Source organism: Acinonyx jubatus, chromosome C2 (assembly GCF_027475565.1).
Source record: "Acinonyx jubatus isolate Ajub_Pintada_27869175 chromosome C2, VMU_Ajub_asm_v1.0, whole genome shotgun sequence".
NCBI lineage: Eukaryota > Metazoa > Chordata > Mammalia > Carnivora > Felidae > Acinonyx > Acinonyx jubatus.
Genome location: NC_069384.1, coordinates 110,613,877 through 110,626,996, shown reverse-complemented (window position 1 = coordinate 110,626,996; position 13,120 = coordinate 110,613,877). Strand labels below are relative to the sequence as shown.

Sequence of the window (13,120 nt, the reverse complement as noted above, 5' to 3'; positions counted from 1 at the left end):
ACTACCAGGCCACAGATCTGATCACTCCTTCTACAAGAAAGCAGAAGTACAGACCGTTTTTCATGTTAGCAGTCCAGAGTCAGGATGTGGGGAGAAGAAAGAGGAAGTTGTGGTGAATTTATACCACCCCACAAGGAGGGAATAGCACTTGTCTCTCACCAGAATGGTGCAGAAGCCTGTGAGATATATCCATGTGTCCATGGTTGTTTGGAGGGAAGTCATGTTAGTTTATGTTTAAAATTAATAAGCCTGGACCTGGTCATCCAAACGCTTTGGTTTTTGCCCTTTTAAAATTATAGACAAAAATGATGTTTTTAGTCTTTTTTTTCTTTTATATGTAGAAAAGAGCTGCATTTTTGAAAAATAGCTCTCATTAATTCTTGAACTTTGAGTCAATCTGTGGTGTACATTAAAGTTATTGTCATTCAATCTTGTAGGCAATCAAGAATCAGAGCTGGTGATTTTAAAATCAAAATACATAGGTTTAGACTCAGGTTGCTTTACGTACAGATTCTGTGATCTTGGGAAAGTTGATTGACCTCTCTGAGCTTCTGTTTTTTCATCCATAATATGGAAAAATTTTAAAAACAAGAGAAAAACCTCAGAGTTTTTGTAAACATCCATTACATAAAGGTGCTTAGTGCAATACCAGGAATATCATAAGAACCCAGCAAATTATAGAGACATTATTTGAAATAAATACACATGCATTTGACATATAAATATATTTATATTTCATGCATATATATACTCTTAAGTATGTTATATATGTGTATATGTATATATGTACACATATAATATATATATATATATATATATATATATATATATATATTTAAGTTTCTAAGTTTTGGGCTCTCATATATTGGAGAAGGGGAAATTCTTGGCTAGAAGAACTGACTCTAATAGAATTTCTTTTGGAGCTTCTGCCTGTCACTGCTAACTCAACATTCAACTTTATCACGGTCAAATGAAATTACTACTGCTTGTAAAATAGGGACTTTCTCAGCATAAACCTTATGCTTCAGATCAAGCAGAATGAGTGTTTATTTGAATATAAATCTAATACAATCCTCAAAAAAAGCTAGGTGTGCTTCCTGTCCGAAGTTGTGGAAGTGTGCTTTCAGGTGCTATGCTAAGCATTGATTAGAATATATGAAATGCCACGTATTGAGGTTATCTTAGGTAGACACCACCTCTCTCCCTAATACCTAGCCATCTGATGTGTGTGTGTGTGTGTGTGTGTGTGTTTAATGTGTCTCTTGATTTTAATCACAGAAAATAAAATGGGAAATACCTGAAACTCTAGTGTCCCTTTTGCCGGAACACTGACAAAGCATATACCCAAATTTGCTTTCAAAACTTCAGTTTTATACCTCCCTCAAAATTGTTGATAATAGCCGTTTAGTTATATGCCCAACATGGAATTCATCAAAAATTGTCAATTTGAAAAATAAAGAAAAAGCATAAAAAAAGCAGAAGCAATTGTATATCCAATATAAACTATACTAACTTTCAATATGCAAGTAAACATGAAAATGACCAATGCTTCTCTGTTGTTTTGACAGTGAATAAGATGATTTCAACAGTAGTCTTTTCAAAATCTGTTTGTGACATGAGTAACTCGTTTTGTGTTTCAACTTCACAGGAATTTCCCCTTGAACTGGACTTGGGAGTTCAACTGAATAAATTATTTCTGGACTTTTGAATTATTAATCTTGTCTGCATGGTATGCAAATTAGGCTTCACTATGTCCAGTGGCACAGTCTTGGGTTAGAAGCTGTATCAGGTTGCAGGCAAAGACTTTCCGTCAAGGGATCAGGGCCTTCCAGCAGAATGGTAAGTTATAATGCAACTCATGTCACCCAGGTGTACAAAGTAATGCCAGACTTCCCTCAGGGGTTTCTTTTTAAATGGCCTATAAGCAGTTAAGGTTTTAAATAATGTTTAAATGAACTGTCTGAACTGTCATTCATAACATGAAGAACAATAAAGGAAACTAAAAGGAAGTCATAATTTTTTCTCCTACATTTATTTTTCACTAAATTGAATGTCTTTTTTTAATTGCCAGATACTTAATTTATTTAAAGAGGTTTATTACATTTGCTAATGTCTTGGTAACGTATTTCAACAAAAAAGAGTAATCAGATTTGCTTAAATGTAACTACTTACAGAAAAAATGTAAAGTTTCTAAATTGTATGACAAAATCAACCACATGTAATATTTCACGTTTAGAAAATAATATGTTAGAGGGAATCTTAAGTTATTCTAAAGATTAAATTTAGCATTTATGTTAAAATTACAATTACGGTTGCAAAAGTTACAATTTTTCAAGAAAGTAATTCACTAAGGAAAAATGACAAATTGCAGAAGCCATTGCTATTTTACCTTCCAGAACTTTTTATAATAGGTGAGTTTTTTTTAATTCATAAACATAATTTGGTACTTTACCTTTTAATACCTTGACTTATAGTATAAATTCTGGAATATATAAAAAAAGAAGTTATCAATATTAAGTGATTGTATCTTTTCAGTGTGAATATATATTTTTTCATTCAAGTTGTTTATTACTGAAAACAGCAATTTGTTAAAAAAGACTCATACTGCCATGTAAATTTGCCTTAAAGAAGCAGTTAAGGTTTAAAATGCATAAGTAATCTTTGTTTAATTATAATGATTGTAAAAAACAATTTAAATGCTAATAAGCTGTCAAATATATTTTTAAATTTAAGCTTCAATAGTGTACATTTTTAAAAGACTGAATACAATTAAGGTGAAAGAAACATTAATCCAAATTAAAAATGAGTACTACTTATCTGCTTATGTGTGTATTGACTATTGCTTGTAATTTAATAATTCTAACAGGTTTAGATATATGTTTGGATATATAATTAAAGATTTCATTTCAATTACCAATAGCTAAAATAAATAAATAATTCACCCCAAACAGTTAAAACCTATTTATCATGATTTCTATTTCCTAAAAATTAAAAACACAACCACGAGAAAGTGGAACAGAGAATATTAATTTTTCATGAAGGAATATGCCTTCAACTGAGAATTTTCCTTAAAGGATCAGCTTACTTCATCAATTTGTAGAATTATAATGGCCACACTAAAACACATTAGACTATAAACATCATCTAATTTGGACTCTAGCACCCAGAAAATTATGGGTCTCAATGAGACTTAAACTGGCTTGCAAATAAAAGACAGCCTGACCTTCATGAACCACCATTTATTAAGAACTTAAGAAAATTACTTTAAGAATGAAATAAAGTACCAAAAAGCAGATTATAAAATATCATAAAGAGGATAATCTCATTTCTATAAAAAATAAATTCAAATAAATATTAAACTGTAAACAGGTATCCAGATATGAGGACTAGTTGGTTTACAGACAATTAATTTTCATTCCTTCTTTTTGCCTACCTGTACCTTCTTAGTGTTACGGAATAACATTCATTTTTCAAAGTTATTTTTAAAATAAAACTAAAAATATAAAGCAACTGCTCTGAGAAGCAAGACAAAGGTGACTAGTCATTCAGTTTCCTTATTCCAGTTCTGATGTGCTGTATCTCTGCTACTTCCCTGAATCTCCATTCCCATGGGACAGCTTGAAGCAGAAGAAGCCTTCTCCATGGCGTCAGCACGGCCCCTGACTTGCCCCAGTGCTAGTTATTGGGAATCAGGCACATGCAGTAATGCACGTCTTCATGGCTGTCTTTTTCTGCAATAGCAGTCAAACCTTCCTGCGGCACAGAAGCTACTGACGTCAGCCCATGCATTTTAAGAACTGAGTAGTCAGAAAAATAAGAGAGAGGACTAGAAAAAGAACTAGAAAAAGTGGAAATTCAAAGTGGAACAACTGAGTCTTAAGGAAACTTTCTATTGTCTTACTATACCTTTGAGGGTGTGCACCTGCTTTTTTGAGCACTCCCCAATAACGAAGTTGCCCAGATCTGAGCTCTGAGGAGCTCCAACATTTGAAGCTTGGGCAAATAGTCCACAAAGAGAGAAAGGAGGATAGTGAGAAGACTGCCATGTCATAGAAAGCAGGGAAGAATGTACTTCCAGAAGTCATGGAGCTGAAAGCATCAGGGAATAGAGTTAAAAATAATAGTGGCAAATTGCCACTGACCTATAAAATAAAGCCTATATATATCTTTAAAAGACCATTAATTTTGTTGCTGTATTTCTGGAAATCCTAATAATATCAAATACATGTTGATTTGGGGAAACAAATAGAAAGTCCAGATAAACTGACTCTATTATATACTATATATATATATATATATATATATATATATATATATATTATATACTATATATATACTATATATATTACATTATATATATACTATATATACTAAATATTACATTAATAATATATATAGTATAATTATATATATTAATATATATAGTATAATTAATTATATATACTCTATATATTACATTAATAATTATCTGGTATTGGGGCACCTGAGTGGCTCAGTCAGTTAAGCACCAGACTTTGGCTCAGGTCATGATCTCATGGTTCATGTGTCTGAGCCCCAAATTGGACTCTGCTGTCAACATGGGGCTTGCTTTGGATTCTGTCTCCCTCTCTCTGCCCCTCCCCTTCTCTCTATCTCTCTCAAAAATAAATCAACATTAAAAAGTTATCTGGTATCTCATCCCTAGGGATAGAACTCTTAATACTTTGGTACATTTCCTAGACTTTCTGATGTTTATTAATGTCAGAGGTAAATTCATAATTTTTAAATTGACCTTAATTTAAAAAATTGATTCTGGAAGATATATATGAAATCTTACCTTCCACAAATGTGTGTCTAAACAAAGCAACCTAACTACCACAATTGCCTGTTTTAAATATTAGTCATTTTACGTGTAGTGTCAACTTAAAAAATTTTTTAACATTTGTTTATTTTTCAGAAACAGAGCACAAGCGGGGGAGGGGCAGAGAGAGAGGGAGACACAGAATCTGAAGCAGGCTCCAGGCTCTGAGCTGTCAGCACAGAGTCCGACACGGGGCTCGAACTCAGGAACTGTGAGATCATGACCTGAGCTAATGTCGGATGCTTAACCGACTGAGCCACCCAGGCACCCCATGTGTAGTGTCAACTTTTAGAGTGAAATAGAGCAATGGGCTTAATTTGCTGGATTTACTGCTTCTCTGACCTTAGAGGAAATATTTGTAAAAAATGTTTTTTTTAAACTATCAAATGTTTATCTTCATTTCCACGCAGCAAGCATTTACATACCATCTCCCTATCTGGCAGTCACTATGCCAGAGGTAGAAGATAAACTCTGAGTGTGATCAAGTTGTGAGAAATTTGAAGAAACTTTGTTTATAATGAGAACATAGAATGGGGGGCTGAAGTTAAGATGGGTGGGTCAGACAGCCTCTCTTGGGAAATCCACACTTGAACTGAAGTCTGAAAGGACGTGCAGATAGAAGGCAGTGTTTGTGATGGGGCAAGGTCACAGGGGGAAAAGGTCAGTGAGATGGGTTTCAGTGAACTGAGAATTGGGAAGTTCTCTGTGCAATCAAAGAACAGGAAGAAGATAAGTAAGGAGGGGGGTCAGGCGAGGTGAGGCTGAAGTGGCCTACAGGAGCCAGGTCATGCGTGTCGTTACAGATTTGGAATTTATTTCCTAGACAGAGGAAAGTCACTTAAGTCTTTTGGCTGAGAAGAATCAGAATCATGGTTGTAGTTTTCAAGATTGTCATGCTTTCAAGCCAAAGGTAGGTTGAAAGGGAGCCAGAGAGGATGTGAGGAGACCCTAGAAGATACAGTACAGGCCAAGATAAAGATGATGGTGACCTGGACTAGAATGGTGATGAAGGAGATGGAGCAATGGTAATGGAGTCAAGAAATATCCAAACACTATAGGCAAGACTTGGTAGCTTACTTGTTATTGGAGACAAGCTACAGACGACTTCAAGGATGTTGCTTAGATATCCTACAGGCTCTCAGCAAGTAGTGGCCACCGTTACTATTATTACTAAGAATGGAAGCACCATATTTTAATTTTTTTAAATCATGTTTTAAAACTGGAATTATATTTTACAAACTGAGTGAAATAACCACAATTCTTTGACAATATGGAAACACAGTAAAATCTATTAAAATAGCAGGACTGGAGTTATAAGAATCCCTGTTTCCTCTCCTAGGTTGTGGTTCAATTGTATTTAACTTAGCAGAATTGGGTGAACAACTGTGATATGCTGGGGACCATGGGAGGTGCTGGAAGCAGAAAAATGAACTAGATGCTCCACTTATTTCACTGCACCATTTCTTGGCCTCTTTGCTATTTGTCAAGTCCTCTACGTGTGTTTTCACCTCTGGGCATTTGCACATGCTTCCCCTTATGTCTGGGACATTTTTTACCATTATAAGACATGCATTTATTTGCATCCTGGTTCTTCCCAAGAGAATATAAATTGTTTGAGATTAGGAACTTTGTTTGACTCACTGCTATTATCCCCAGTGCCTAGCGCATAGTTCAAAGGCACTTAATAAATATTTGTTAAAATAATATATTAATGATATATCTGTATATGAATATGTATGTATGTGCACTCCTTACTAACCTTTCATAGTTCAAGTTTTAAGTGTTTTTTTAAATTATTATTACTTACGTGCAGTTTTGTCATTAGGCATAAGCTGGTGTTTCAACCTTCTCTTTTCTCTCTCTTCCTTAGGCATGGAATGAAACTTGCCAAAATTGGCTGGCAGCAGAGATTTCCCTGGAAAAGTACTACCTTTCCATTTTTTATGGGATCGAGTTTGTTGTGGGAGTCCTTGCAAATACAACTGTTGTGTTTGGCTACCTCTTCTGTCTGAAGAACTGGAATAGCAGTAACATTTATCTCTTTAACCTCTCTATCTCAGACTTGGCTTTTTTGTGCACCCTCCCCATGCTGATAAGAAGTTATTCTCAAGGAAAGTGGACGTATGGGGATGTGCTCTGCATAAGCAACCGATATGTGCTTCATGCCAACCTCTACACGAGCATCCTTTTTCTGACTTTTATCAGCGTTGATCGATACCTGCTCATGAAGCATCCTTTCCGAGAACACTTTCTGCAAAAGAAAGAGTTCGCTGTTTTAATCTCTTTGGGTATTTGGGTTTTAGTAACCCTAGAGCTCCTGCCCATACTTTCTCTTATACATCCAAATATAGCTGTCAATGGCACCGACTGTATTGATTATGCAAGCTCTGGAGACCCCAAATACAACCTCATTTATAGCATGTGTCTAACCTTCTTGGGATTCCTCATTCCTCTTTTGGTGATGTGCTTCTTTTATTTCAAGATTGCTCTGTTCTTAAAGCAGAGGAGCATACAGCTTGCTACTGCTTTGCCCCTTGAAAAGCCCCTCACGTTAGTCATCATGGCAGTTGTGATCTTCTCCGTGCTTTTTACTCCCTACCACATCATGCGGAATGTGAGGATTGCTTCACGCCTGGGAAAGTGGAAGCAGTCCCGCTGTGCTCAGGCCACCATCAACTCCTTATACATTGTGACTCGGCCTTTGGCCTTTCTGAACAGCACCGTCAACCCTGTCTTCTACTTCCTTATGGGAGATCACTTCAGGGAGATGTTGATGAGCAAGCTGAGGCACCAATTCAAATCCCTGACATCCTTTAGAAGATGAAGTCATGGACTGATGTTTCCATTCAGGGAAAAGTGAGATGCTTGTGTAACACACTGTTTTGCATGTGCAGATGTAGGCCAATTAGAATTTGATTTAACTCATAGACGTAAATCAGAGAAGCAAAGACTTGACACTCTTTTAAAGACATGCTGTGCCCAGAGTCTGTGAAAAGAAGAGGATGGGAAGTATTTATTGGTTTCTTCACCTAAGAATTGAAAGGAACTGGACTGGCATTGTCTAGTGCTTGAGCATATAAATCCAAAACCCTAGATGTTATAAGACTTTCTCAACCAGTGTAAAAGAAATAGAAGGTAGATAAAGCAGCAAGTAGTCTGCATTTAATCATCACCAGATTGTGAAAAAAAAATATGTTGGCAACATTCTCTACGTTATTCTTATTCATTTGATCTTATAACTTAATGTGAAAACTGAGTAACAGATTAAGCAGACACTATTAGAGATTATTGTTAGAAATTGTGGTCTTGAACAAAATTTAAAGTCAACCATAGCAACAAGCAAGAAAGCAATGTAATGAGTTCAAGGATGTCTCTATGTATTTCTTTGTATTGCTCATGAGTTGGAGTCAAGTTGTAATTATAAGTCCTATTTTGTTTCATGGTTTTTAGTGCAAAGAATCGAATTAAGTGGAGCCTAAAGAGATGGTTCGACAAAAAGAGAGACATGTTTGAGCTTGTCTCTCAGGGAATTTAGGTATAAATGATTTTACCAAAGTACACAAAGAGAGAGAAGAAGATTTGCAAAAATCTCAGAGCTATGGAACACAAAGTGTCTATCAGAAAACCCAAAGCACGACAAAATAAAACAAAGCAAAACAAAACAAAGGTAAATACTTTTGGACGACTGTATCTTAAAGACAGTGACTTACATCTGGAATGAGCCTTGTTTTCATGTTCATAGAACATCACATAAGACCACTGAAGGAAGTGTTCTAAACAAAGTGCACTTTATGAAATTGTAAAATGTAAGAAATATTTATGCGCATATTCATATAGATTATCCAGGCATCCCTCTATGCCACAAAACAAATATAGGAAAAACTAAATGGATGCTACATTAGCTTTTTAAAATCAAATAAGTATCACATAACAATTCACTTACATGTAACAAAATGTGTCCATGGCCACATGTCTATGCTCATTTCCTTAAAGTCATTAGCTGTATTTATGCTAAGTAAAATAAGTCAGTCAGACAAAGACAGATATCATATGTTTTCACTCATGTGTGGAATTTGAGAAACTCAACAGTAGACCCTGGGGGAAGAGAAGGGGAAAAAATAGTTTCAAATAGAGAGAGAGGTAAACCCTGAGAGACTCTTAAATACAGAGAACAAACTGAGGGTTGATGGGAAGGGGGGCAGAAATGGGTGATGGGCATTGAGAAGAGCACTTGTTGGGATGAGCACTGGGTGTTGTTGTATGTAAGCAATGAATCATAGGAATCTACTCCTGAAGCCAAGAGCACACTGTATACACTGTATGTTAGCTAACTTGACAATAAGTTATATTAGAAAAATGATTAGTTGTAACACGAAGGATAAAATAGGTGTTATGAGTACAAAGACAAAATTCTATTGCCCTTTCTGTCCTATACTCTGGTGATATATTCTGACAGTACAAAAACCCAAAATATCCCCAGTTAGTGCTTACATAATTCAAACAAATGAGATATTATAAAAATGCATTACTCACAAAGGATTTATTTTCTTACTTATTATTAGGCTTTAAGATATTTTTTTCATGCCTTGCCTTTGTGGTCAATATTTTTGAAATTTTAGTGTGATTTTATACCTGCCTGATAATAAACTGAAACATAATCTCCTGAATATCCTCATCAGAAAAGGCCACAAAAGAGCCTTAGGAAAGAAGTGTTTACTTATTTCTGCAAACTTAGAAACATCTAACGTAATTGTAATTTGCTTTTTATGCATGGGTTTTAATTTGCAAAATTGGAAATAAATTTTCCCTACCCTTACCCAAGAGATAGGGACTCTTTTAATTAGGGCAATGAAATATTTTATAGAACCACAAACTCTTAGGTATGTCTTGTAACCAAAATGTTATGTAATTTCATAGCATAATTCTTAATTCTTTTCTTGCCAAGTCTGTCACCTGGTAGCTTTATCCTCAGCAGACAAGAGACCTGCACTAAAACTATAAGAGCTATTCCATTTACTTTTTGTACTAGGTGATTGTAAGAATTATAAACAAAGAATAATGGAAATTCTTTCTGGGTTTGTAGTTTTCAAAGGAAATGATGTTGGGCTTTGGTATCTTGTCTTTTGATTGGTTCCTTATTGGTTTTAGAATCCTGTCTAAGCTATTTGGTCCAGCATTTCACTATCTGGGCCCACCAATATTATCATATGTTATCTCCCACTGCCAGTTTCACAAACTATACTCTCCAGCCGAAGATGGTTACCTCACTTCTATATGCAGAACTTTCTTCACTGTGCACAGCTGGATGCTCACCCCTGTCCCATCATGCCCAAGTACAAAAAATTTTATGCATTTTTTAAGGCCCATGTCATCTGTCACTCCTTCTGAAAGCCTTCCTTTAGATCATCTCCTCCGCAGATCTGGAAATAAATGAATTATTTTTGCACTTATAGCATAGTTGTTTAGATTCAAGTGAACTCTAAGGTCTGTGACTAGAAGAACCACATCTAATTTTTTATTGCCCTTCTAGAACTTAGCAAGGTATATTTTATATGGTTGTTTATTATGAATCAATGTCCTTAAAATTGAATTCAATGCTCGTTTTTAGTGTACATGATTGGACTACTTTCTGTCATCACTGCTTTTATAAGTACTGCTGTCTTATATAAAGAATAGAGTGTATATATACAAACACATGCGCCAGATGCCATTGCCACATCCCTTATATTTTCCTCCATACCTTTGAACATAGTTCTAATTGATGCTTAAAATCTGTGTCTGCTAGTTCACAAGGTGGGTCATATCAACATTTATGCTCATTGATTGCATTTTATCTTAAGTATGGGCCACAAATTCCTGCTTTTTCATATCTAATAAATTTGGATTATGTTCTGGACATTTTGAATAATATATTGTGGAGTCTCTGGATTCTATTATGTTCCATGGAAAAGTACAAATATTTTGTTTCATGGCTGAACTCAAACTCCAAGCCCTGCAATCTCATTTCACTTATTTTAGCCTTAACTGAGCTGTTTAGAGTCTTTCCAGCACATCCATAGTTCAGAGGTCAGCTAGAGACTTGAATAGAATTTATATACCAGATGTGCAGTTCCCTGCTGTAACTCTCTCTTCTCCAGGGTTCTTCCCCCTTCACTTTCCAGTTGCTGAGTTTACTCTGGACTCATTCTTTGCTTTCTCATGCCAGATAGACTGTAGGTTCATTTCTATATTTTAGCAAACCAGCCTGGCCTGATTACTTAAAAATGTAACTGTGAATGTCACTCAGTGCCTTTTCCTTCTGCCAGGTATGGATCCCCCTCCTTGCTTTGTTTTGTTCAGTCTGTAGTATCTTTATGTAGTTGGTTGTTTATATATTCCCAGAGTTTAGAGATGCCCCTTGCAGGAAGTGTGGATCAATAGGAATTACTAGGCCATTACTAAAGCAGAAACTTTTTTCCATTAGAATTAATAAGCTTCACAGGATAATATAACTATATATCATAAGTGGTTTAAATTCCCACTCATAGCTTCTAAATATTCTTAAGGGCTTCTTTCATATTGACCATCATTTGACTCCAGCCTGTGCGTTTATTCATGCTTTCTCTGTTTTCCCTTGCACGAGTTTTGGTTTTAAACATAACCTCTGCAATAATTTTCAACAAAAAGTAATTTAAAAAAACCCAACAAAACCAATAATTTTTCTGAAAGCAAATAGCATCCCCTGCCCATTGTCCTGCCTTTTGCTAGTCTCCATACTTTCCTCATTCTGGGTCCCACTCCATACTTTATGAATGGTAATTTTGCCCCACTTAGAGATTTTGGTACCAAAAATATTTGAGTAGACCAGTGGTCTTAGCAAAGAACTCTTTCAAACAAATGTGAAATTGTTCCTAAAAGAAATTATTGTCTCAAGTCCAAATAGAATTGAAAAATTCAATTGTCAAAAGACAGTAAGTCTTTTATGCTAATAAACCTACTTCTAGTGTATAGCTCTTGGTCACTATATGGTAATCTATTGTATGGATATAGCTGTATTGCTTTAGTCAATACTTCATTGCTGACATTTAAGTTATTTATAATTTTTAGTTTTCAACTCAAGCTCATTTTGCAGCCCAGGCTTACCAGTAACAAATCAGGTGCTTTGATCTCTATTTGCTATGGATTCCCGTGAGAGTAATCTATTATTCAACCCTGGGTGGAAAAAAAATGAGATTGTTCATGACTGAGTCATCAAATCCCATAGTAAACCATCAACACAATAATAGTAATAACAAACACAGGTAGCACTTAAAATGTACCAGGCACAGTTGCTCTAGCACTTTATACATTTAATTCATTCAACTGTTGCCAAACCCTATGAAAGTTACAGATGAAGAAACCAAGGCACAGAGAGTTTAATGGTCACATAGCTAGTAAGTGGTAGGGTTGCACTTCAGAAACCATCTTTAGATTCTCTCTAAGGATGTTTAAGTTATAATTTATCACATGGTTTAGTCCCAGAGTCATCTTGTAACATAGCTCTAAGGAAGACAACTCCAGGATGATGTGAGAATGAGTTCTAGAATAGGCTCTGGAGTCAGACATTTTATTTACACATGCAGAATATTGGACGCATATAAAATCTTGAATTTAACCATATGGTATGGAATTCACAGATAATATTTTCAGATGATACAATAAACTTAAGAATGTGTAACCTGTCAGAATAGAAATTTCTGTACATCATGATCAGGTGTATAACATTTATAGGTAGCTGGCTTCTTTAGCAATGCAATGTGAAGTCCTATGACCTAGAACCCTGTGATTATGTTTTAGTGAGATTCTCAGACAGAATCAATAAGTCATATCCATATTTTCTCTAAATTTTAATAATATGGACAATATTTTATTAGAAAATTTATTTTTTGATAACTTTATGTTGAAAGTAATAATGTATTCAAATACCAAATTTTCTGGGGTGCCTGGGTGGCGCAGTTGGTTAAGCGTCCGACTTCAGCTAGGTCACGATCTCGCGGTCCGTGAGTTCGAGCCCCGCGTCAGGCTCTGGGCTGATGGCTCGGAGCCTGGAGCCTGTTTCCGATTCTGTGTCTCCCTCTCTCTCTGCCCCTCCCCCGTTCATGCTCTGTCTCTCTCTGTCCCAAAAATAAATAAAAAACGTTGAAAAAAAATTCAAATACCAAATTTTCTCTTATTCTATATAACATATAATTAGATTTATAACCTCTAGCTGTGAATATGTTGATTTGATTTGATCCCTAAAGAGAGTAAATTAGTTTGTCA

At 35.4% G+C, this 13,120-nt stretch overlaps 1 protein-coding gene across 1 annotated transcript; it reads left to right on the top strand.

Moving 5' to 3' along the window:
• The first annotated feature begins 1,236 nt into the window (after positions 1-1,236).
• Positions 1,237-10,736, top strand: SUCNR1 (succinate receptor 1). The gene is made up of 2 exons (XM_027061588.2): positions 1,237-1,839; positions 6,711-10,736. The coding sequence occupies exons 1-2, from the start codon at positions 1,732-1,734 to the stop codon at positions 7,662-7,664; spliced, it is 1,062 nt and encodes a 353-aa protein (XP_026917389.1). The 5' UTR covers positions 1,237-1,731; the 3' UTR covers positions 7,665-10,736.
• The last annotated feature ends 2,384 nt before the right edge of the window (positions 10,737-13,120 follow it).

Coding starts and splice junctions, on each gene's coding strand:
- SUCNR1 (XM_027061588.2), top strand. CDS start 1,732: ATGCAAATTAGGCTTCACTATGTCCAGTGGCACAGTCTTGGGTTAGAA. Junction 1,840..6,710: donor CAGGGCCTTCCAGCAGAATG/GTAAGTTATAAT, acceptor TCTCTTCCTTAG/GCATGGAATGAAACTTGCCA.